The sequence below is a fragment of the Lepidochelys kempii genome, chromosome 2 (assembly GCF_965140265.1).
Source record: "Lepidochelys kempii isolate rLepKem1 chromosome 2, rLepKem1.hap2, whole genome shotgun sequence".
Taxonomy (NCBI): domain Eukaryota; kingdom Metazoa; phylum Chordata; order Testudines; family Cheloniidae; genus Lepidochelys; species Lepidochelys kempii.
The window spans coordinates 83,616,990-83,642,264 of record NC_133257.1 but is presented as its reverse complement, the minus strand read 5'-3'; the positions used below and the strand labels follow the sequence as shown (position 1 = coordinate 83,642,264).

Sequence of the window (25,275 nt, the reverse complement as noted above, 5' to 3'; positions counted from 1 at the left end):
GTACAGCACCAAGGACACTATCAGTTGTGAAAAAATAACTCCATTGATTTATGTGGTGGAGTTACACTAAGGATAAATTTGAAGAGTTTTAGAGGGGAGCAAACTTAAAATACCCATACTTTATTTTTAATAGTGATATTCAGATTAAATGTCTTCAAAATCCACATTACAAATGCTCCCTCAACGATGTGTTCACTTCAGAGTCCATAACTGCTTCTTTGATCACACAAATGCAGATTTAGGGACAAATCCTTCCAATTTGAGTGCATGTGCATTGGCTTGAATTGGAAGTTAATGGGATGAGCATGCACATCCAAAAACTAACTTAACCTGTAGCGTAAGTTACCCCATCAGCTATTGACCTATCTAGCATAATAGTCTTGTAAGAAAACAGAATTTCAGTCAGTAATGGCTGATAAACAAATCCAGTCCAGTTAAATAAATATAAGAACATATTTTTTAAAAGTCTAAATCAAAGAAAGCAAATATTTATATTTTTTTTAGAGGCAGACAATGCAAAGAATCCAACATTCATCTTCTCTCAAAATAAACAACTACCAGTTGTTGAAACCGGCTAGTTTTTTCAGGCCACACAGAATGTGTGAGGTAGTTTGATTTAGCAAAACAGAATCACTTTCAGCTTGTGCTTTTCCTAGAAGTTTTACCAAGCAGTCAGACAACACTAACGGCAATAGTTGACAGGCCAAATTTTGCTCTCGGATACATTGGAGCAGTACTATTCACTTCTGTGGGGATCCACAAGAGTAATTGTGAAAAGAAGTTGGCTCAGCTTCCATATGAAAGTAGTATTGATGAACCAAAATACTCTTAGATTCAAGCCACTGGGACTTGGCACAGAATCCCAACATTGAAACCAAATGAGAATTCAAAAGGATTTTCTTCTTTTGTTCAGTTTTCCCAGGCACTGTACAGATAAGTTGAAAGACACAGCCCTTAATCCTTTTCTTTACAGCATTTTAGGCATCCTTAGGAAATGCAGCAAATGACCTGTTAATCTAAGATATCCACAATATTACTCTGGCATATAAGCAGTTAACAGCCATCAGAGGTAATGAAGGAAGCATAGTTGTGTCCAAAAGAGGGTTCATCTGTCCACATTCTAGAGATTTTTCTTTTCTTTGTTTCCTCTTTTTTTCTTCTTTCTTCTCATCTTCTTTGTTGGATGAGCAAGGTGAAAAAATGATGTCATGTCTGCAACAAATCTTGGAAACTATACATTTTTAAAAACAATCATCTGTTTGAGCTTTTCTCCATGAGAATTGGGCTGGGTCCAGATGTGTTCCAGAACCTGCCACATTCAAGCGTATGTGTTTCATACAATCCCTAAATTGATTATGCCATTTTTGAAGGAAGAAGCAGCCGAGTCACAACCACATTGCAGATCCTAAAATGCACATTTCACTTTCCCTTCCTGGCATGGGCGAGAGTTACAGCTGAAAGCAGAGTAATTTTTTTCCCCCTGAGACTAGAATAATGAAGAATTAAAGCTACAACTCACTGGGACGCACATTTGTTGGCAATAAAAGGCAGCTGCAGTGACAACTTTACCAATTACCCTGTCAAAAAATGGACAAGTTGCTTTGTGAGAGAACCGAGATGGAAAGGCTAAGGAAGCCATCACTGAGTCCCCAGTAGAACACATTTTCATACTGTTCCCTTCATGAATAGGTGTCCAATATTTCAGAAAATGATACAGCATTTCAGCACTTCTTTAATGTGTTATATCACTTATTAGATTTGTATAATGTTAAATAGCTTATTGGGCAAATGGTTCTAGAATGCAACATTTACTTCTATTTCTGTGACCAAGAAACATGGTCACAACAGCCACTGTGGTCAGAACCGGATTATAAAGACCAAATTGATTGAACTGTTTGTTTCAGTAAATGCCATCTAACCAAGATTTCCTCAGTAAATATCTTCTACGTCCATGTAAAGAAATTGGCATCTTCCAAATTTCACTTCAGATTGGCATCAGATTTCACTTCAGATTGGCATCTTCCAAAGGTCACTTCAGATCTGAGAATGTGTGCCAAGATAAATTACAATGAATCAGTTACTATCTAGTACTGTAATCCAAAGGCACTGCTTTCTCTACTGGGCCTTTTAACAATCACTGGCATTACAGGGCATGTTGTTGACTGATTTTTGTGCAGTTGCAGAAAGCATGATTTAGGGCTCAATTGTTCCTATGCTCTTTCCCCAATCCATACTGACAGCTCATTCACAGAACTTTCTTTCTTCCCCTCCATCCATTTTTGTATTCCTGTCAAGAAATAAGTAGCACTCCAACAAAATAGCCAAAATCTCCCTTTTAAAATGTGGTGAGCAGCTCTGAAGAAGGCTCTGGAGATGGGCCCAAGCCACAGATTAGAGATCTGAATCTGAATACAAACTTCCCCATAATTCAGGGATATCCAATTCTGGGGCTTTGGTGCTCGGCCCATTATAGGAAGAGGGGCCACCCAGAAATTCAGAATTCTAAATTTGCCCTCTTTCAAGCGCCCAGAACAATTAGAAACAATGGGAGAAGCTGGCCCATAATAACTGTGTTACACATTACAGCTTGCACATGTTCCCTGGAGAAAACAAAGCAGATAAGATTGCTTGACTGTGCAATATTAGCATGCAGAACCAGAGCTTACTCACCAAAGCTCTCACAGACCTTGGCAGTATTACAGGGTCATAGTTTCACATGGATGAACTGTTCCTAAACAATATCTCCAATTGTGCTAGACACAAACAGGCTTTTCATTCATATCCGGAGTTCATGTCTTCTGATTCATCCTATTTGTTCCTAGAACAAACATTTTTATTATGGTCTTTGTAAGTAAAATCATTCAGACAGTGTCTCAGGGTACGAGAGAGTACTGGCTATTGATCCACACTCACCCCCTTTATTTGAAGTCCCTTTCAAATCTCTAATGGGTGGTGGTCATTATTCTTTTCCAGTACTAATTATGGGCTCTATTTTGTCTTTAATCACATCCCCATACTGGGGTGATGTGGTGCTAAATCATACCAGCAGGAGGTCGCCAGTGTGCATGCAGATCACACCGGGTGCTATGTCCCTTTAGGAGTGTAGCTATTTCTCCTCTTGCACACCGGGCCAGTGGAGAGGTAAGCTGTGGCCTGTCCCCCTTTGTGTGTCTTGCACAGTTTGTGTCCCTGCTGAGTGGGTTGCAAGAGGGACAATTTGTGCCACTCACATCCATGGAGCTTTGGACCTTAATACAGCATTGCTCAATAAAATACAGTATTTTTAATAGGTAAGAAATGAAATGGCTATTAAAAATATGACTGCTCTTCTATCTTCTACTTTCTTTCTCCTATGCAGCAAGACTTTGCCCTAAATTTGCTACTGCATCCCTGAAAAAATACTTAGGAAGAGGCAGTTCTGAAAAAACACTGTTCACTTAAACAGAGATCTTGAGAAAATAGGGATGGGAAGAGAAAGGGAGCCCTTACTTCAGACAAGGCCAGCCTAGTCTTAAGTAAGAGCATTATACATAAGCTGGCCATAGCCACTTCTGATTCTATGATGCAAGAGCTTTCAGAACATTTTCCAACTGATAGAGATTAAAACAACTGGAGATGCTCAGGGTTTAGTCTATTGGCTGTGTCTATTTTAAGGTTACATCCATGTCAAAGTGACACTTTTAATTGTGCAACTCTGCATCCTAATTACTTGGTTTTATACAGTTATAGAAACTACACCTTGGATCTTGTCAGTTAAAAATACTATCACAGCAGCAGTTATATGAGCTGACTCTGTCCACCTTTAAAAAGAATTTCAACATATTTTTGTTAAGAGTATGCAAGACAAAAGTTATTCAAACGAGCAATGCTGCATTTAAACCAGTGTACAGGAAATTGTCTTTTCTTGCACTTCAAGCCATTAGTAAAGAACAAGAAAAGCATGCAAAGTAGACAAACACAATAGTCTCTGCTGTGAAAGTATTCTGCCTAGGTCTTCAACCATTTTCATCCTGTGCAGGCTTGAATAAGATGCTCACACGTCAGAGGGAGTGAGTTGTGAAATATGTTTAGCAAAATGCATATTTTATGAAACACATGTGAACACTCCAACATCACATTGAAAGCTGTGCCGTTCATGGTGTGGTTCATGGTGTGGCATTAGCTATAGTTAATTGTCTATCAGCATTTCCCAGACTTCTTTTTAGGAGTGTATACCTCAGCCATGGAAAGATTCACTCTGAGCTGAAACTTGACATACAAGCAACCAGCCAAAAAACTTTTTGTGTTAAATAGAACTACATGGAAACAGACATTTGTCGACAATTTTTGCACTCCTAATAAACCAAAATTATTTTTCAACTGAAATTTTGCTGAGCATGAAAGCATAATGGGGACTCAATGCCTCTGAATTTTGAAGACATGAAGGCAATTTAGTTTGTTTTAGAAACAGGTTGCTGTGCTTGTGCATTAGTTTTTTAAAACAAAAAATGTGAAGAGTGAAGACTTGATTGTGATTTCACTTGCATTCATATAAATCAGAGGTAACTCTGTCGAACCAGTGAGGCTATATTTGTATAAGTCAGATCAGAATTGGGATCCTAAGTTTCTTAGTGCAGTGACCTACGTTTCTGCCTGCTTTGCTCCAAGTAGTATTCACCTCCAAGTAAGCACACATAATTTTCAGACTTATCACATGACTGCTTTCATCCAGTCATGAGCAAAGATTTTGTCTTGTCTGTAACATTGCCTTTTTTCAAAATTTTCAGTAATGTTCTTTACAAAAGTACAAATACAATTTCTCCCTTCCTTGCCATTTCACATGATAAAAGGTATTTCAAAAAGCCCACAATTAATATTTTTTCAAGCTTTCACAAACTATCAAGTAAGGGTTATATGTTCTTTTAACACACTTAACAGCCAGCATATATTATAGTAAGGTTTATTTTTATTGTAGTGTGTTTATTGCTTAATTAGGTGGCTGTTCAATGAATTTTCCTTATGTATATATGTGACAAATTGTTGCTGGGCAGATGTGCACACATTTAACAGGTTTGCAGATTTGTTGACCAAATTTGTTGACCAGTTTGCAGTAGGATTTTTATCTACTTAACAGACTTATTCCTTTACATACAAATTTGAAGATACTGGCATAAGGGACATAGTAAATATATTATTTCAACAGGGTTTATGTTGTTATCGATAGGTTACTTACCTGGACTGTAAATACAAACTGCACAGAACACCATTCCACATATCAAATGTCTTTTTTCTCTTGTTCCTAACATGTGACAAGCAGATTTAATTCCATGATTCATAATCTGTTTGCAAAGAAAGGTAGAATGCGGCATTTGCCTATTTCTAAAACTTAATTAAGAGAAAAAACAAGAAATGTATCTATTAGTCCCTGTTCTGCCAGTGTGCTGGGAGCATCATACAATAATTTATGAAATATAGTGCCGTGAAAATTACCTCCCCAAAATATAAAGGAATTTAAAATAAGAGGTAAAATCACAATTGCAGATAATTCCCAAACTTATGGAGTGCTAGTCCTAGGCAGAGAGAAGTCCATTAATCCAAAACTGTGGCTTCCTTGCCTTACAGAGCCCTTGTGCATTGGCAAAAATGCCTGAAACAGGCTCTGGTCTGGTGAGGGAAGCTCATGCTGAGGTAATTGGATACTAAAGAAGTGTGTCTTTATAGCAAGGTAATTGGATACTAAAGAAGTGTGTCTGCCAGGAAACTGAGAGAGCTAAGAAGTTAATACCAGATCTTTTTTCAGTAGAACAATATTTAAAGCTGAGCTGAACTTCTTTCTGTAGGTGGGCATGCAGTTTGTTGAGATTAGGAATGGATTTGTAGTCAATGGATTTGTAACCTCTCACACTAAGGTGAATTTGACCTAGTGTGTCTAGAGATCTTCCTCTTCTATTCAGTGATTAAATGCAACCATGCACTATTAGGAGCTGGAGCATACTGGTGACACCATGGGAAAGGCTAGTCAGAAATGGATTTGGACAATGCGCATCCACAGCCATAGCCTGATAAATTGATGCATAGTTTATAGAGTCCAAGTGTTTTCCATATTCATGTTCTTATATGAGGTCCTGTTATGCTCAAATTGGTCTTCTTCATTCACCTCATTATTTTTGTGCATAATTTTATTCATTTGGTCTCATTCCAAGTAAGAGATCTATTTTGCTGTTATTTATTCAAGATTAACAGGAGAACCTCCATCTCTTCCATTTTAAATCCTGAATAATGCCCTCCATTAGACTTTTCATATGGAAAAAAAAGTATTTTGTACATTATGGATAATCCTACTTTCAATGAAGTCAATGGAAATTTTGCTGTTGACTTCAGTGGCAGCAGGATAAAAGCTATATATTCATTTGAAGCTGTTAACTCATGATTTACTTACTCCAATTCTGTATAGTCAGTTTTCCATTACCATATATTGTGAAGCCTATAGTTAAGGATACCCAATCATTTTCATTATTTCATTTTTTTCAACTGGATGTTCCACACATTTGTTCAATCTGAAATTTTCAGTAAAGATGGTTCTGCAGTTTGCAAGCATGGAAAAAAGAGACACTGCAGTTTTTCTGCTATAAACTATTTTGGGACCTTATTTAGACAGCTGTAGCATGGCAGTGGCAAGTGATGGAAGCTTGGAGTTTGTCAGAAATATCTTCCCAAGAGCATACATGTGTCTTACACTGGTCTGGTGAAAATTCATTTTGGTTCTTCTGAGTTATAAGAGTTTAAAAACATAGTTCATGGATGCACACTGGGTATTGTTATACAATAAAACTAATCACCTGTCAACATTCCATGAGCACTGCACATGTGCATACATAGAAATTTTACAGACATTTCTACTGAACAGTTAGTCTCCTTTGGATTTGCACATAAATGAATAAGAAAGTTGAATGAAATTTTAGTTGTAATATATGTGGCTTATGGAATATGACAATATGTGTGAAAGAAGAAGCCCTAGCCTCATCGTGTGTAGATATTGGGCGAGAGAGAGTGTTCCTCTGTGCTTTACAAAATAGTGGCACATGCTTTCATTTTTTCTATTTTTTTTAAATCTATGTTAAAAGAACATTTATGCTGCCAAGTAAAGCACTCAAAAAGTCTGGAAATAGTAATGCAAAGGTTGATTGAAAAGGTCCTGGGAATTTCATCTGCCCCTTTAAGCAATGTCACTATTTCCCCAATAAGCCCCACCTCCATGCAAATATAATCGGTGCTCAACATCATAACCAAGAACCCTTACACCTTCTCCTGGGACCATGATGGTACTTCTTTATTCTGGTCTCTTAAAGGAAGCTCAAGAGCAGTGCAGCATGCATTTCTTATTTCTTCTGCCTTAAAACTACCAAGGTACCATTACTGTAATCTCTATCACTCCGATACCACAGTATAAAAATTCAGACTAATATAAATTAAGCCTAATACATTACACTGAAGGAAAAACAAAAGGTAAGTTAAATTAGGGGACAAAGATCAGATACACTGATTGGTCTTCAAATTATACAACATTAATTAGCAACTACCTTCCATTGGGAACACTCAAGATGAAGCTCCTTGCTTTGATTAAGAATTGAACATCATAGAATTAAACAGATTTAAGGAAAGAAAAGACATATTAGGCCATCTGGCTAAATGCCCTGCCTCTGAAGGACAGCTCCCTTCTATATATTTTCCAGGTTTTTGTTCATTGAGTTTTAATTTACTCAAACAATGGAGCTCCACTTCTTCTCGAAGGAGACTGTTGCACAATCCGATAAATTTTACTGTTCAGAATTTTCTTCAGTTATTTGGCCTAAATCTCCTCTGCGTGCGTGTGTGCACACATATGGCTCAGCTTGAAAAAAACATTTAGCTGGAATGCTACTTGGTGTTTTGGCTGTCTTGTGAGTCAGTGTACACTTCCTTAATTCATACACAAGTTTAAATTCTTTCTAGTTTTTCTTTCTTGTGAGCGGTTTAATTGGATTTCCTTACTTCCAGGGCAGTGCAGTCAGTGATCATCTGCTTGATTTGCATTAACTGAATGCAGTGATAGCTCACCCGTTGAAAACTATTATTTCAAAGTACCCTCATTTGCTGCTTGTTTGCTCGGGATTGATCTTAGATCTAGATGCATTGTTTTAATATAATGGTTTAAAAGATCTCATGTCCCCTGGGAGTTTAATAATCTTACCACATTTCTATGGCTTGACATTGCACTATAATGATTTTCCTCAAAATTTACTATGACAGTCCTACAGCTCTCCTCAGAATATTTGTGTAACAAACCATTCAGACACTCAGTGGTTTGCCTGTGTTGTGGCTGGGCCTTTTCTGTACCCTTTTAATTAAGATATTGAATGTTTAATCACTGCAGGACATTGTTTGGTAATACTATATAATTAAATGGTTATGGTTGTTGAGGTGTATAATTAGGAACCTTGAAAATTCATTCTGTATTCTACAATGAACAAGTACAAAGCCAAAACCAAAATGCTGGCTGGGTTATATAAATAAGTGCGAGATGATGGTCAATCTGAATCATAAGGGCTCTTCCCTCCTTTAATGAAAGGGATTGTATATACTGCACATAATAAAGTATTTCTGATGCTGGGAGCTTTCCATAGAAAATAAAGCCAGCCCTTTGGGATCCTTTATTAGGATTTATTAGAAGTGAGATAATGGATTCATGGAAAGGGACCACGACATGTGACAGAATAGATCTTGCAGTGAAGAATTTTCCCTACTTTTCGCATGTGCAGAATTTAGAGCCTGATCCAGCAAAACACTGAGGCTGGGATTTTCAAAGGTGTCTAAGGCAGTGGTTCCCAAACTTCTTCCGCTGCTTGTGCAGGGAAAGCCCCTGGCAGGCCGGTTTGTTTACCTGACGCATCTGCAGATTCAGCCGATCACGGCTCCCACTGGCTGCGGTTCACTGCTTCAGGCCAATGGGAGCTGCTGGAAGCAGCACTGGTGGAACAAGTTTGGGAACCACTTGTCTAAGGCCTTGTCTACACTACTGCAGTAAGTCAACCTAAGTTAGTCACGTAGCTGGAGTGATGTAGCTTAGGTTGACTTACTCCGGTGTCTAACACTGCTTTGCGTCGACGGGAAACACTTTCCCATTGACTTACCTTAATTCTCTCATTCCGGTGAAGTACCAGAGTTGACTGGAGAGCTCACTGCGGTCGATTTAGCGGGTCTTCACTAGACCCGCTAAATCGACCCCCGCTGCATCGATCACAGCAGCGTCGATCCCTGATAAGTGTAGACATAGCCTAAGTGAGTTTGGCTCCCAAATCCAATTGGGATTCTGTTGGATGCCTTTGACAGCCTTAGTGGTTCATCAGCTGTGCTAAGTGCCTTCAATTCCCATTAACCTCAATGGAAGTTGACGATATTAAACATCTCCAGTATTGCCAACCCCAAGTATTCAAAAATTAGGGTTCAGCCCCCCCCAGTCATAAGACTGGTTTAAAAATCATTACATTTAAAACAATAATAAATGCTGGGTTCTTTTATTTGCCTTCTGGTTTTGAGCTTTTGTAATTCACATTTTAAAGCTTTTCTCTGCAACCAGTTCAGCTAGAAACTTGTTTTTTTAAAGAAACCTGAGATTCTCATGTAACTTCAGTAGTGTGGTAGGCGGGTCAGATAGTGCTGCCTATTATTAGGGTTGTCTAATGCTTCCCATTATAAAGCCTTATTTTCAGTTACTTATAATTTTGCCAAACTTTAACCATTTGGGCTGAAATTTTCCATGCCAGGTGTCTGCTCCTGGCTGAATATATTTGGAAAACTTCAGCCAAAATGGTTCAGCTATTTCTAAGAACAAGGCTAGGGGAAAATACATTGTTTTGTACATGTTAAAACATTCTGGTGTCTTTTTCCATGCTTTGGAGCAAGAACTCAAAATTTGGCAGCAGGGTGGCCTTTGTGTCAGGAATGTGCTTTTTACTATCACCATGCAAATCTGGCCATGTAATAAGAATTTGAAAAATCAGAGTCTGAACATGCTCAATAGAGACTTCTATTTTAGCAGCTAAAATCTCCAAAGATTGTCCTCACTGAGCATGCTCAAGACTCTCACAGCTCCAAGTTCTGACCAGACTGTGTATGCATCATCCTCACACAGCAACTGAGCATGCCCCAGCCCAGAGCTAGAGGTGTGAAGCTGGACTTTCCCTGTAACAGCTGCTCCAAGCTATTCTGGGTTGGTGTGAGCCTGGGCACAGGAACTGAAAGCAGGGAGTCGTCTCACTTGTGCTCTCAATGACCTCCTTGCTGATACCTAGGCAGCATGGAGCAGGAATCTATCTGATTCAAAGGCCAGACCAGTGGAGAGTGAAAGAAATAGACTGGGAGAAGGAATCTTGTGAGACCAGCACTAGAGGCAGGTGCAGAGAGAGAGACTGGGACTGGCTGGGCAAAGAGACTGGGACCAGCAGGCAAGGAGACCAGGAGCGAGGGGTGAGAATGGAAGCTGGGATTTGTTGGGTGAGGATGCTGGGAATGCATTGTACAGGCAACTTTAATTCTGGCATTACCTAACTTTTGACTTTGCAACCATATGTTCTTTTAACAATAGGTTTTGTGTGTTTAATATATAAACTAAGGGACAACCAGATTTTGCCAACCTTATTCTCTCTGAGCAGTATTTTACTCTCTGAGGAGCCCTAAGGAATCAAAGAATTGTGGAGTAAGGTACTACTCAGCTTGAGTAAGAGTGGCAGAATCTGGCCCTTAGAGTACTTAATAAATTAGAGTACTTAATAACCATAGTCTAAGGGCCTTATCCTGTGATTGCTGAGCACCCTCAATGCCCACTGTAGCCTTTATGATGCAGAATCAACTTCTAAAATAACAAAGTGGATGTTCCTGAAAAAGTCAACAAAAATCAGCCTATTTTTGTAATTTGTAAACTTTAGAAAATCAGTGATTAAAATGTTTTACAGACTTTTTGCTTTCTAAGATATGTTAACTATCAGAATTTATCTGAATCATCAGTTTTGCTATTTATAACCTAACTATTCACTTGGGATTATATGGATTCATACCATGAAGCAGTAGGTTAATAACATGTAAAAACCACATGAAGGAAAAAGTTGCAAATCTCAGCTAAAACTTTGTGGTTGGCTGGATTCTACGATCTCCAAGCTTTATTGAAGGTTAACATTGGTAAGCTGAGCATAGAACATAGTAATGCAATATGCCCTTTGTTCCCTTAATACTCCAGCAGATCCAAATATTAAATATTTTGAGCCCAGTTTTCATGTCTGAGCACCTAATCTTTCCCCTTTAGTGCTCAAATTGTCACTCAGGCAGTCAGATACTTATTTTAGATGTCCTGAGATGTCAATACAAACACCCAAATGCATATCTGGATGCCTAAATGTAAGATCCAAAGTCTGAAAATTGCCTCTTTATGCCCCGTTGATGTAAGACCACCTTCCTAATGCTTAAAGGTATTTATCAAGATTTATCAGTCTTTAAAGCTAAAGCATCATGATTTTACTTGTCAGTTACACCAGCTAAAATTTTCAAACTTGGGTCCCTGATTTTAGTTACTTAGGATCATGTTATTAAATGTATTTAGACATCTAAATGTGCAGATAGATGTCTCGTGGGATTTTCAAAAGCACTGAGGCATCTAACTCCCCTTGGCATTAGGAAGTCAGACATTTAGGTGCTTTCAACAATCCCACTAGGTGCCTATCTGCCTCTTTTGGCAACTAAATATATTTTAAAATCTACTTCTCAATGTTTATTCTGTGGGAATTGCTTATACTGAGCCTCTTTAAAATTAGACTAAATAAGGATTTAGGTTCATGACTCTAGTTATCCATGATTCTAGATAATGTTTTATAAAGGTGCATATAAACTACACTTGAAGCCTTCCTTGCATGCTACAAGAGATGCTGTATCAATATTGAATCACACTGGAAAGGAATTTTCCTAAATAGTGCATTGATTTTGGCTTCCTGCACTACATTCTTCCAATATTTCAGTTATCTTACCAATGCTTTTTTGTCATGGTTATGTAGGGAATTTTGGGTTTTCATCACAACTCTACATTATAGCACAGATTTTATGAGGCCACCTAAGTTTCTGAAGCAAGAGCCAAGAAGAGAGCTCAGTGGAAAATATTCCAAAAGAAGTATTTGGCAGGAAAATCTGTACAGTATACATGTTATACTCAAACATTCGAAACTGTGGTCCTTGAAACAGAATATGTTTGAGGCTTCTGGCTTTCGATAAGCTATTTGCGGACTGGCAAAGGGAATATGCGTTTAGCCTTCTGTAATTAAAAAAAACCCATGCCTTATCTGTAGCACAAAAGGAGTCTGCAGATGGATACCCCCTGCGGGAAAACAAAGTTCCCAGTCACTAGAATGTAATGCTGTAAAAATAAATACTACAAAGGCTGGTAACAGGGGGATGTCTCACTTGCATGTTTATTGTGACGATCTTGGTTCACAGAGATGGGGGTACCCAAAACATATGAGCCAGCAGGATTCCTTTGTACTGATTTGCTGTCTGTTTGGCCAGATGTCTTCCCAACAGTGAATAGAAAAAAACAAAGCTTGTATTATAATAAGTCGGGGAAAAAGAAAAGTGTGTCAAGGCACAGCATGTCACATCTGATATTTATTAAATGTTGATAAAGTCAGCAGTGAGCAATGCTCATCATCCGGAAGTGACCCTGACTTTTGGGTATGCAAAGCTAGTGACAAATGTCTGGGAGCACATCATCATTAAAACCATGTGTACAGAATGCATAGTGGAATATGTTGTGTTGGGAACAACAAAGATCTGATTCAAGCTAAGCCCAGTTCTGTGTGATTTACATATGTTCCCTTTGTAGGAAAATGTCCTACACTGGTTCCACTGAGTTAATTAAAAGATCTCCAAATGAGATGTTACAAACCTAGCCAGATAACAGTGATTCACTATAAGCCAAATCTCGTAGTCTTTATACTCAGGGCTCCAAATAGCCAAAATGCCATTAACTCAAGTGGAAGTTTTTCCTGTTAAAGATCGAATATGGACTTCAAGCCATGACTCTGTGCTCCCATGATAAAGGTTGAGAGAAGGTACCTACTTTATGTTGCAGTTTTTTACATATACCCTACGCTCACTCTAAATCCTTCCCCATGTTGCCTCTTGTTAGTCTGACAGACTAATATGGCTGTTTCCTTTATAAAGGAAAGGACCTTAACAAACCACAAGACAACCTTAATGAGACCATGTTCACAAGTGCCTCTTATGTACCAGATCAACCAACTTTGGGTGGACTTTAAGCAAAGTGAACCGAAATTGTTCAAGCTCCGCCAGAGATACTGGAAATAGTTCAGTACCTATTCTCTCATTTGAGACAGATCCAGGTTTTTGTCATCTTTAGTAGTCCTCTCTATTTAATTAGTTAATCAGAAGGCCAGCCACTATCAGGAACAAAATGAATATCCATGTGTCAAGGTTCCTTCCCCACTTTGAACTCTAGGGTACAAATGTGGGGACCTCCATGAAAACTTCCTAAGCTTACTTTTACCAGCTTAGGTTAAAACTTCCACAAGGTACAAACTATTTTATCCTTTGCCCTTGGTTTTCCAATGCCGCCACCAAATGTTTCTCTGGGTTCCTGAGAAAGCGTTGTTTGGAAACGTGTTTCCCCCAAAAAATCCTCCCAACCCTTGCACCCTACTTCTTGGGGAAGGTTTGGTAAAAATCCTCACTAATTTGCATAGGTGACCACAGACCCAAGCATTTGGATCTTAGAACAATGAAAAAAAGCATTCAGTTCTTGAAAAGAAACATTTTAATAGAAGAAACAGTAAAAAGAAAAGGATCACCTCTGTAAGATCAGGATGGTAAATACCTTACAGAGTAATTAGATTCAAAACATAGAGAATCCCTCTAGGCAAAACCTTAGGTTACAAAAAGACACACAGACAGGAATATTCATTCTATTCAGCACAACTTATTTTCTCAGCCATTTAAAGAAATCATAATCTAACGCATATCTAGCTAGATTACTTGCTAAGTTCTAAGACTCCATTCCTGTTCTGTCCCCTGCAAAAGCCTCACCCAGACAGACACAGACCCTTTGATGTTCTCTCTCTTCCCAGCTTTTGAAAGTATCTTGTCTCCTCATTGGTCATTTTGGTCAGGTGCCAGTGAGGTTATCCTAGCTTCTTAACCCTTTACAGGTGAAAGGGTTTTTTCCTCTGGCCAGGAGGGATTTAAAGGTGGTTAGCCTTCCCTTTATATTTATGACACCATGTATTCCTGACATAAGACAAATACCACAGCCCAGAAGAGGTTAAATTGATATAGCTATCTGTGCTAGAGTCTCCAAAGTTGTGGGGGGGGCGAGGGACCCACTTACAACTACCTGATTTTCTGCTCCAGCACTTGTGCACATTAGATCTTGGGGTAGATTAGATTACAATATAATTTTTAAAGTGTGGCTGCTGTAGTGTGTGTAAAAAGAAAAGGAGGACTTGTGGCACCTTAGAGACTAACCAATTTATTTGAGCATGAGCTTTCGTGAGCTACAGCTCACTTCATCGGATGCATGCAGTGGAAAATACAGAAGATGTTTGTTTTTCTACACACAAATCATGAAAAAATGGGTGTTTATCATTATTATTATTATGTAGTGTGTGTGTGTGTCATCTCAATACTGACAGTAGTGGATTGTTAAAAAAATGGAAGTGTCTCACGTTCAGGTGCCATTTTTATGTCCATTTGAAATACACTGAAACTGAAAGATCCATAAAGCACAAGTGTTGTTTAATTGGACCATACATAGGGAGAGAAAACCAAGAGAAGGAAGCAGGTGGCTTGCGAAATACGAGTACATATATGGTGCTAGATGATGAACAGTATTAAATTCAGGGGCATCAGTGAGAGTTGCAGCCTGTTACATTGCACAGGGAATCAAATTAAGTACAGTGTCAGCAAACAGATCATAAGCTGAAAATGAGTAACTTTAATGTGAGACTTTAATACAAACAAATTTCCAACATGAAGCTGATATCAAACATGCATTTTTTTTCTGCCTCCTTCTCTGTGTTGTACCTCTGTGGTCTGTTGCCCTTTCATATTATGGCTTGATCCTGCTCTCATTAACTTTAATTTCTGTTACCTGTATAAGGTAGAGGCCAATCCTGTGATGTGCTGAGTGCCCTGAACTCCCATTAATTTCCATGGATAATTAGAGCATACAGAAACTTACAAAAGTAGGTCCTAAATTATATACCTCTCAGAGGAGGGATTTTGTTTTCAAACTTGTCTGAAAAGCACCATGCACTCCACTGCACCTAAAGTAACCCTCCCTCCAAGCCGTTACTGACAGCAAGAAGATCTGTGTTCAATATATTTGGGGATCTTCTTGACAAATAAGTAAACTGGCCCAAGCCCCCGCCCAGAAAACTGTGTTCCCTCTCTAGGGACCGTTAACAGGCAGAACAACTCCCTCTCACAAATACTTCAAGACCCTGTACAAGCCAGGAAGGGGAGCCAACCACACTTAAAACCCTTGAGTAGAGTCCTAGCTGCTTGGAAACCAGTTCTTTGTCATAAGATAAAATCCTCTTCCCCTCTCCAAGCTGCTCTGGGAGCCCATTGCCCCCAAAATCCAAGTTCGTGTCTAGTTATGGTGACTCCGCAAGTGTCACCAGCAGGATTGTGGGTAGATAGCCTATGCAAATGAAGCTCTCTTTTCACCAATACGGGGAGCAGAGAGCCCTTTCCCCTCTGGAGCTTCTGGCCAAATGGCTTATGCTAACAAACCTAGATTTAGAACATAAATGCATTAACTTGTTTTCCCACCGTTTTTTGCTACATGTATCAATTTACTGAGAGGTTTGTATCTCTATCTGAAAAAGGAATTGATCTTTCCCAACTGAGCTTCTCTTCTATGTCCTACAGTGACTTCATAATTTTGAATCCATGACATCACATCCATCCGGTTGTAACAAAATGTGATGTCACAACAATGAGATTATGGTGTGACTTCGCCACATAATCATAATGTGTAAGAAGGAGCTGGCCTGTGAAGTGTTCATTTCAGTGTTATACAAGCCTGACATATGAAATAACACTAGCAAAGGGGACTGAGAAAATAACTCATCAAATAAACTTACTTTATGTATAAATCTCTCTTCTTGAATTTGCCTCTGTATGAAAATCCCTTTTTAAAGCACTTTAGGTTTAAGAAAACCACGAGAACCTGTTACTCTTTGAGATAACAAGAGTTGACTTAACTTGCTATTTCTGTCATCAGTCCTCAATAAACACAGCTGAAGCTGCCTGTGCATTTCCCTGAAGAACAGCACTGTGCAGAAGGTCACAAGTTGGAGAAAAGTAAAATCAGCTGGTGGGTTGATCCCCAGGGGAAATATAATTTACTCATAAAAAGTTTCTGAGCAAGTTTTCATTAGATCAGTAATTTGGTACACCCAACCTACTAAAGCGCTCTCCTTTGTGACTCCATTAGTAGTAAATAAATAGGGTAAAAGGTCAAGGAAGTTCATTTTTAATAGACGCAGGGGGCTATATTCATGCTTGCCTAATGAGGGCTCAACCTGGTCCATTCATTCCAACATGGTCTTCACATTCTAATGTTTTTATATGTCCCTGTTTCCCCTGCAATTACTGATAATCTAATGAAAGCTTTCAATGCTTATATATGTGCTATAACCTGTGATCATTGACAGAAGAGTCTCACAACAGGCCGACATTCATATCTTCTGTAAAAAGCTCAAATACCAAATATTAATGGTTCATTTTCTCTCATAACTGGAGATTCCTTTCCCTAGTCTCTCTTTTTTAGAACTCACTTATGTGGGGAAATGGTATGAGTAGCATAATTATACTGATATAACTCCTGCTGGTGTCCACACAGGGAGATATACCAGTATAACTATGCTTCTATAGACAAGCCCTAAATCTCATTAACATTATTTTACACAGTGAAAATAAAAAGAAGTGCTAATATTTATCTTCTAAGTCCATGTGTCAATATAAAAGTTGCAAAATAGTGCAAAAGTCTCCTTTCAGACATTCAGAGTAGTACTTAATTTCAGTTCTACTTTTTCTGTGTGTGAATGTCACCCACTGCTAACAGTGCAGGGAAGTTGAATGTTAAAACTGAATTATACCATCAGGATCTAGACAGAGAATATTGCCATAAATTTTTGGCTTAATTGCAACCTAGTCTCACTACCAGACTCATGATAATAGTGGTTGGTTTTTTTTTTTTTTCAAATAAAGCCACATTTGATTTTCCAGTTAAATTTAATCCAGTTATTACTCATCTGAAACCTTAAAAGGAGCATATCACTAAAGTGAGGCTATAGTGAGCCCGGAGTCCATGGAATGTTAGCTATCACTTGCAGTGTAGACAAGTATGTGTACAATTATTATATGTGTATGTGATTTAGACAAAGAAACCACAATAAAAGCTTACTCTTTGACCTGATTTTAAAGTCCCATCTTCTTTTGCAGGTATTCAGGAGGGGACTCAATGTACCAAATGTAAAAATAACTGGGCACTGAAGTTCTCCATCATATTACTATATATTTTGTGTGCCTTACTAACAATAACAGTAGCGATTCTGGGATACAAAGGTATGTACCATATCTGTCACAGTGTTTCACTTTCAAACAGGAATCCAAGCAAGAGCTCCAAGTATTAGAAAGAGATAGAGAGGAGAATGGATTTATTTTATTTTCAGTTATGAGATTATTGCAGAATTAAACTTCTGTTAACATGATTCATTGTATGTTTGGCATAGTCTACATTAGACAAACTTTGAAGTTTCTCTTTCAAACAGCTATAAAGCTTTGACATTAGATTAGACATTTGTGGAGATTTAAAATAAAATGTATAATTAACTTACCAGTTTTCAATATGGAAGCATATTAATTTGGAGAGCCAAGGACTTCAGTAAGGCTCCACACAAGTACCAGAATCCACCCCTAGAGTTCATCTTGTGTAAAGGAGGGGCCAGGAATGGTGTCACTTAATGTATTAATACTTTTTATCTGAGGAGTTCAAAAGTATAATGAATATTGTTCTTAATGATCTGGAAGCGGGGATAAACAGGGTAGTGCCAAACCTGATAAATTGCTTATTCATCAGTGTTTAAGCCAATTCTAAAAAATATTCTGAAGACTGAGGAAATTCCAAAGAATCAAACAATGCTAAACAATGTTTTGCCTGAGAAAATTATATATGAGTAAAAGTAATGCACATTGAAAAGAACAGTTTGATCTTCTCATACATAAAGCTTATGCTCTAATAAATTTGTTAGTCTCTAAGGTGCTACAGGTACTCCTTTTTCTTTTTACGGATACAGACTAACATGGCTGCTACTCTGAAACCTGTCATACATATTGTTATTCAAATCAGCTATCACCACAAAATAATACAGGCATCATTCCTGACAGATCAATGCAAACATCTGCTCGCTGTGCAGTATTGGTTAGGGAAAAAAGCCAGTTAAAAGCTTGGCTGTATTAAGAAAAGGGAAAAATAATGCTGAAAATATTACAATGGGACTACTATATACACTGATGGTTCCCCCTCCCTTTGATTCTGTGCTTTGTTCACATCACCTCAAAAAGGAAATAGAAGAAATAGGAAAGGGACAGAGAAAGGCAGCAAACACAGTTTAGAGGCTTGGAAGGACTTCTATATGGGAAAAATTAAAATGATCAGAACTGGTTAGAGAGAAGATTTCATAAGAGAAGACACGATGTTGGTGTATTGAACTATGAATATAAATGAAAGGTGCTCCCATTTACCCTTTAGTGTAATACAATAACAAGAGGGAACGTAATAAATTAAACATATTTACAACAAAACACATTTTTTGCACAACTTATAAGTAACCCATGGAACTCATTGCTACAAGATATTGGAACAAAAAACTTACTAGGATTCAATGATGATTAGTTACTTGTAGGGATAAGAAGATCCCCAGTTATATTAGCTTGATAAAAACAGAGCCAGACCCTTAGCAGGTTAAGTGGGCATAGATCAATTTACAGCAGCTGAGGATCTGGCTCTTACATGGGCTATCAGTCCTCCATGTTAAGCCAGCCACTAACTGCCTGGGACTCAGAAGAAGCTTCCACATTAGGCATGTTACTGCATAACTGTCTTTTCCGGGATCTTGCATATTCATTTGAAGAATCTGATGCTGCTTACTGTCAGAGATAGCCTACCAGCTGGACTTTGATTCATGGATTCCAAGGCCAGAAGAGACCATTGTGATCATCCAGTCTGACTTCCTCTATAACTCAGGCCATAGAACTCCCCCAAAATGTTTCCTTTTGAACTACAGCATCTCTTTTAAAAAAACACCCAATCCACCACTTGGAAGTTGTTCCAATGGTTCATTGCCCTCACAGTTTTATATTATATATCTTATTTCTAGCCTGAATTTGTCTAGCTTCAACTTCCAGCCATCAGATCTTGTTATACCTTTGTCTGCTCGACTGAAGAGCTCATTATCAAATATTTGTTTCTCATATAGGGGCTTATAAACTGTGATCAAGTTCACCCCTTAGCCTTGTCTTTGTTAAGCTAAATAGATAGAGCTCCTTGAGTCTATCTCTATAAGGCGTCTGAACTGACCTATGGCAATTTATTTGTTCCTTCATGAAACCTCTGAATGGGAATAAGCAAACAAGGCGACCCTCACCTAAATGTCTCTCGCTCTTTCTAACCCTACATTTTCAGGCTTCTCTCTCCACATGCCTCCAGTTCTGGTTTTCTTACACTCCTCAAGGCCTTCCTCACTCTTTCTGCTTCCTCGCTACATTCCATTATGCACTTCCATGTATGATTACAACCATTTTGTCTTCTTTACAACTCAGTAATACTCACTGGGATTTTTCATTGGCATCACTGAGAGGAATTTCTTAGCCCATTGCCACAAGGAAAAAAAGCTGGAGTTTGTGCGAAGATGCACATCTCATTCATTCATCATACTTGGGGGCCCACCAAACCCAATTTCAGGGGAGGGAAGCATGGTATTGGCCCAGAGTCCATTCTCAGTCCAGCACTCTCCTCAACTTCCTGTTTCTCTACTCTCCACATCTCTCCTGTCACCCATATTTGTTTTCATTGTGAAGGTTGAACATCAGGGCATGTTTCTTACAGTTCTGTCTGTTCCATTGCATTTCAGAAGACACTGACTTCTTGAGTCAAATTTATCTCTTGAGTAATTCCACTGAAGTGAATGGACTTACACTGGGGATGATTTTGTCCTTTTGTCCTCACACTTGCATCCTGTGCACTAGTAAGCTGGCTTTTTACATACACCTTTCTGATCACTGCAAATCAGAAGAAATACCAGTTTATGAGAAAAAATTATTATATTTGATCCCCAAATGAACTGTTAGGATACTTTTGTTTGTTTCTAAGGAGTTAGGCCTTAAATCTTGGACACTAAAGAAAAGTGAAATACATTTTTACAACAGTCCCCTCTACCTCAGAGTTCAGCTTCTCCTTTGTATGGTGATAGTACAATGAAAGATAGAATTTTGCTAGCATCAGGAATTCTTCCAATCTGTTAGCTAAGGTTTCATTAGATTTGTTTTCAATACACTGATGATTTATATTTATAATGCCCAAAGCTGCTTTTAAAACTTTTAGTTTCCTACATGGTACTTAGCTAACCTATGTTATTTAAAAAAAAAAAAAGTCAAGAACTACGAATTAATGGATTAAATTTGGTTGGCAAGAAAAATAACTCTATGGGATACAAAATAAACAGAATAAATCTCCAAATTAGTTGTAAAATCTGTGTAACAATCCATAGAAAGCTGAAACCAAAACATGAATTAAATATCAAGGTCTGAAAGGGGTTGCAAGATGAGTTTACTATTCCTTTCCCTTCGGAATGAAACTTACATTCTTTCTGTTGTTAAAAACATTAATAAAATAGTGTTCTTGGTTTTCCAGATGTTTTCTTAAGGAAATTAAATGCAAAAGTATGTAGTTAAGATTCTTCTGGCACCAGTCAATGTAAAACTAATCTATTTAAAGTTAATGATTATACTCTTGCTCACTCCATGGCAAAGGGGGGCGGGGAGTAAACGTTCTTTGAATATCAGCCTGAAATTTGAATTTCTGGTTATTTTCAGTTTGTAGTAGACCTTTATATTGCAGCTTGTAGCTTTAAGTTTGTGACTAATACACAACAACTCTCATCTATTGCTTAATCCTTCTGCTTCTGTAACTCGACTCGCTGGGATGGGACACTTGTCCATGCTTCTTGTCTGAGACTGAGAGCAGGGAGTAGGATCCAGACATTCTACCCTTCAGCAATTGGTTGCAAGGTTTGCATCTCTTAAGGGATGTCTGTGCAAAATTGCCCATACAGCAACGATCTTAACAAAAACAAAGTTTATTAAAGACAGAGAAAATAGAATTAAAACAGAAGAAGTGGTTTGTATAACATATCTGGGTTTGCACTTATCAGCTAAACTAGATAAAGTAGTCTCCGTTAATGAAGTAAATAGCTAACATCTTACTGCCCTCTTTGATCCTCCTCTGAGCATCATGCTGCGGTATACAGCAAAAATTCTCTGTGTCCAGAGCTCTCTCTGATCTAGCCCACCTGATCCAGGGCTGCTACTTAAAACTTATCTCCAGTTATACACGCATAGGCTTTAGACTCATGCATTTTCTAGGAACTGGACCACTGATGATACAAAGACCCTTTAATGATGATTAACATCTTTCAAAGGCTTAAGGACCTAGCTCAGACACTGCCATCTTGGCTGGTAGTATCTAGTTTCGATAGGGCCTCTTGTTATACCCCTTCAGGAAATTATTTATTTTATCAAAAAATATAAATTATGGGCAGGTCTTCAGTTTGTCTGTCAAGAGCTTATTAGAATCATTTTTTAGATATACACCTAATGTGCTAGCCAGTCAAATTTCTTAAAGGTTGATAACTGTTTTCTGATGAAAGTTACAAATCCAAAAACATTAGCTTCTCAGAAACCAGCTGGTTTTCCTGCTATGCTCTGGCCCTATTATGCTGCCCAAGTGGCATGAGGGGCCAAAAAGCAACCACATCTTCCTGGCAAGTATATAACCAGCATGTTTTAGCTCATGTCACACCCTACTGCTACCCCTAGTGTAAGGATCATATCAGGGTAAGGAAGGGGCATGGCTGGAGCATTCTGCACTTGGCCATTCCCTGGTTGGCCGATAGCACCTCAAGGGGCCAGTCAGTCTGCAAAGATTAAAGCAGATTCCACATCTCTCTATTATACTCCAGGCTGGCATAAAAACCAGACCTAGAATCTGCCTGCTGGAGCTGTAACCAGCTGCCCCGCAGCCTCCCCACTCTGCTGCACCCAGGCTAGTTTTAAAGGTCTCTGCAAATTTGACTTCCACCAATTCCTTGAGGCCACAATGGATTATAACATATACTAAAGTTTGAGCCTAAACTACTTCAACATCCCAAATACCCTCCAGTATTTTTCAGCAACAATATTAAATATACCCTGGGTGAAATTCTGTGCCTGTGCCTCTAAGAAGGGACAGGGGGCTATGGTGGCGGTCAGGTTGTCTGGAATAACTCACGAGTGTGGGTGTCAGCCTCAGAGCAGACTGTTACAAACTAGGGCAGATCCTGGGTCTAAGCAGGGGTTTTGGGGGTCCGTGGCAAAATTTTAAATCAAAATGGGGGTCCTTGGATTACTAAAGTTTGAGAACCGCTGGCATAACATATAGGAAAAAAAAGTTATTGGGCATTGCTTTCATCAGGGATTAACAAGAACCATAACTGATGTGATAATGCCCATTAAGGCCTTGATTCAGCAAAGCATTTAAGCACATCTTAAGTTCCATTGAAGTCAGTAGACTTACAAACCTGCTTAAAGGCTTTGGTGAACTGAGGCTTCAGTCTTGAAGAGGACAAAGAAATCCAAGCATTCTAGATCAGGGAACATGCAGTGAAATAGCTGATTTCTCTTCTGGGTTCCTGAGAAATTCTAAGTAACATAAATTAGGAATAAGGACAGAAAAAAACAGATGTCTTCTGTTACAGTGAGTGTTGGTTCTGGATTCCTATCAGCCTGCATCTTGTATTCAGAAGGCCAGCTACTATCATCTCAGTCCTGAAATGCAGAACTCTGCACTCTGGCTCTATTTTTGTGTTTGTTTTGTTTTTTATATATATACACACACACACACAGACTGGAGTGTGTATAGCTGGCTCATTGGCATTATGGAAAGGAGAAACAAGGCAGCTTTCCACCCAGGAATGTTCAAGTTCCTCATAACAACCTTGGGCCCGGTGACGGGGCAGTGCTGCGTGGAAGTAGCCCCCATAATTCCACTTCGGCCCACAGGTCCTCACACCAGGGACAACCTGGGGGCCATTCTCCTTGTTCTCACCCTTTGTTTTGTGGAGGGGTCTACTGGTGTGTCATCCCCCCGCCTTGCCTTCCTCCTCTTCCCATGGTCACTTGTTCCCTCAACCCTTGGAACTGCTCTGTTCCAATAACTGCTTGAGCTCAATTTGCCTTTGTCTCCTGAGACTACTTCCTTATTTTTCCCCCTCCCACTTCATCTCACTGGGTATTCCCCTTTCTTTACTTTCTCTCTGGCTTGTGTTCTCCTGTCTATTTTCCAATACTGCAGTGTTTTAATGGCTCTTTTCCCTTCCCCGTGGGTTAAATTCCATCCCTCTGGGGTTTCTGGATACCCCTTTGCTTTTCTAATGGGAAGGGGTTCCAGTCCGTGCCTAACATGAAAGGGTGTGGCAACCAATCCACTACCCCAGCCCACTTCCATTTAAACTTCCCCTGAACTTCCAGAGGCCCTTGTGCCATAAGGCAGAATTTCTTATCCCCATGTATATTCAAGCCTCACTCTTGCTCCAGGAAGTATCTGGTGGGGTTTCACCAACTTGTGCCTGATTAGCAAACAGCCTGAGGAGGTGTCCACCTGACCCCTGTGCTCTTTTATCCTGGCTCCTCGTAAATTAGCTTATTAGCTACCCAGCCCCAACCTGATCTGGTAATCAGGAACTCCTCTCTGTAACCAGGCTAGGGTGACTAGATGTTTCGATTTTACAGGGACAGTCCTGATATTTGGGGCTTTTTCTGAAATAAGGTCCTATTACCCCCCCACACACTCCCTCTCCTGATTTTTCACACTTGCTGTCTGGTCAGCTTAAACCAGGCCCTTCCCTGGCCCCTAACTGGTTAAATAGTGATCAGAGTGCTGGTTCAGGTGCTGATTGCTATCACTCTGTGACAGGGCCAAAGTAACCCCTGACTTCAGTGTAGTTAGCCCAGAGATGACTGTAGCCCTAGCTGTCTGTTTGGTTTATGTTTTTGAAGCAGCATGGACCCATGAAAATCCTGCTATATACCTGTACGTATCTTCAAAAAAATAAGATGGAAGATTAATAAAGGGACAAGGACCCCTTGGCTGCCACAGATTAAAGTGCCAGATTGTGTATGACCTTTGCATGAGTGCAAAGAGTAGAAGGAGGGCTCATGAAGTTACACTCCCAGTACCAGGGTCCCCCCTACTTGCGCTTGGGGGAACACAGGCAACTGCTCTTTTGTAGTTCCTACCAGGTTATAAATCACCCCCAAAGAGGGTGGGAAGGCATAGGGAGGAGGCAGAGGTATGGCTTTGTCCCCTACCTCCACACTGGCTCATCCGAAGGCCTGGTGCAGCACCTCTTCTGCCACATGCTAGGGGACTGGAGGAGTGACACAATGCAGCACAATGTCTTCTGGAATCCCTTGTGGGGTGGTGCAGATCCTCTCTGGCCAGAGGCTAAATAATCTGCGTATAGGACAGAACCTTCTGGCCTTAGCTGTGATTTGAATACACAGACACCAAACTGAAAATGGACATGGACTTGAAGGTCAAGCCATAGGGTTGCCAGGCATCCAGTTTTAAACTGGAATGCCCAGTTGAAAAGGGACCTTGGCAGCTTCGGTCAGCACTGCTGACCAGGCTGCTAAAAAAGTCCGGTCAGTGGCGCAGCAAGGCCAAGGCAGTCTCCCTGCCTGCCCTGGTTCTGCACAGCTCCCGGAAATGACTGGCATGACCAGCTCCTAGACATAGGGGTAGCCACAGGGGCTCCGTGTGGTGCCCCTGCTCTGAGCACCAGCTCCGCAGCTCCCATTGGCTAGGAACTGTGGCCAGTGGGAGCTGCCGGGACGGCGCCTGCAAGTGCATGCAGTGCGCAGAGCCTCCTGACC

At 39.5% G+C, this 25,275-nt stretch overlaps 1 protein-coding gene across 1 annotated transcript in view; it reads left to right on the top strand.

Annotated features, from left to right (window-relative positions):
* Positions 1-25,275, top strand: part of COLEC12 (collectin subfamily member 12) — a 128,368-nt gene that overhangs the window by 87,137 nt on the left and 15,956 nt on the right. Inside the window, exon 3 of the mRNA XM_073331434.1 lies at positions 17,527-17,649. Within this exon, the coding sequence (XP_073187535.1) occupies positions 17,527-17,649 (123 nt within the window). The remainder of the gene's footprint in view (positions 1-17,526; positions 17,650-25,275) is intronic.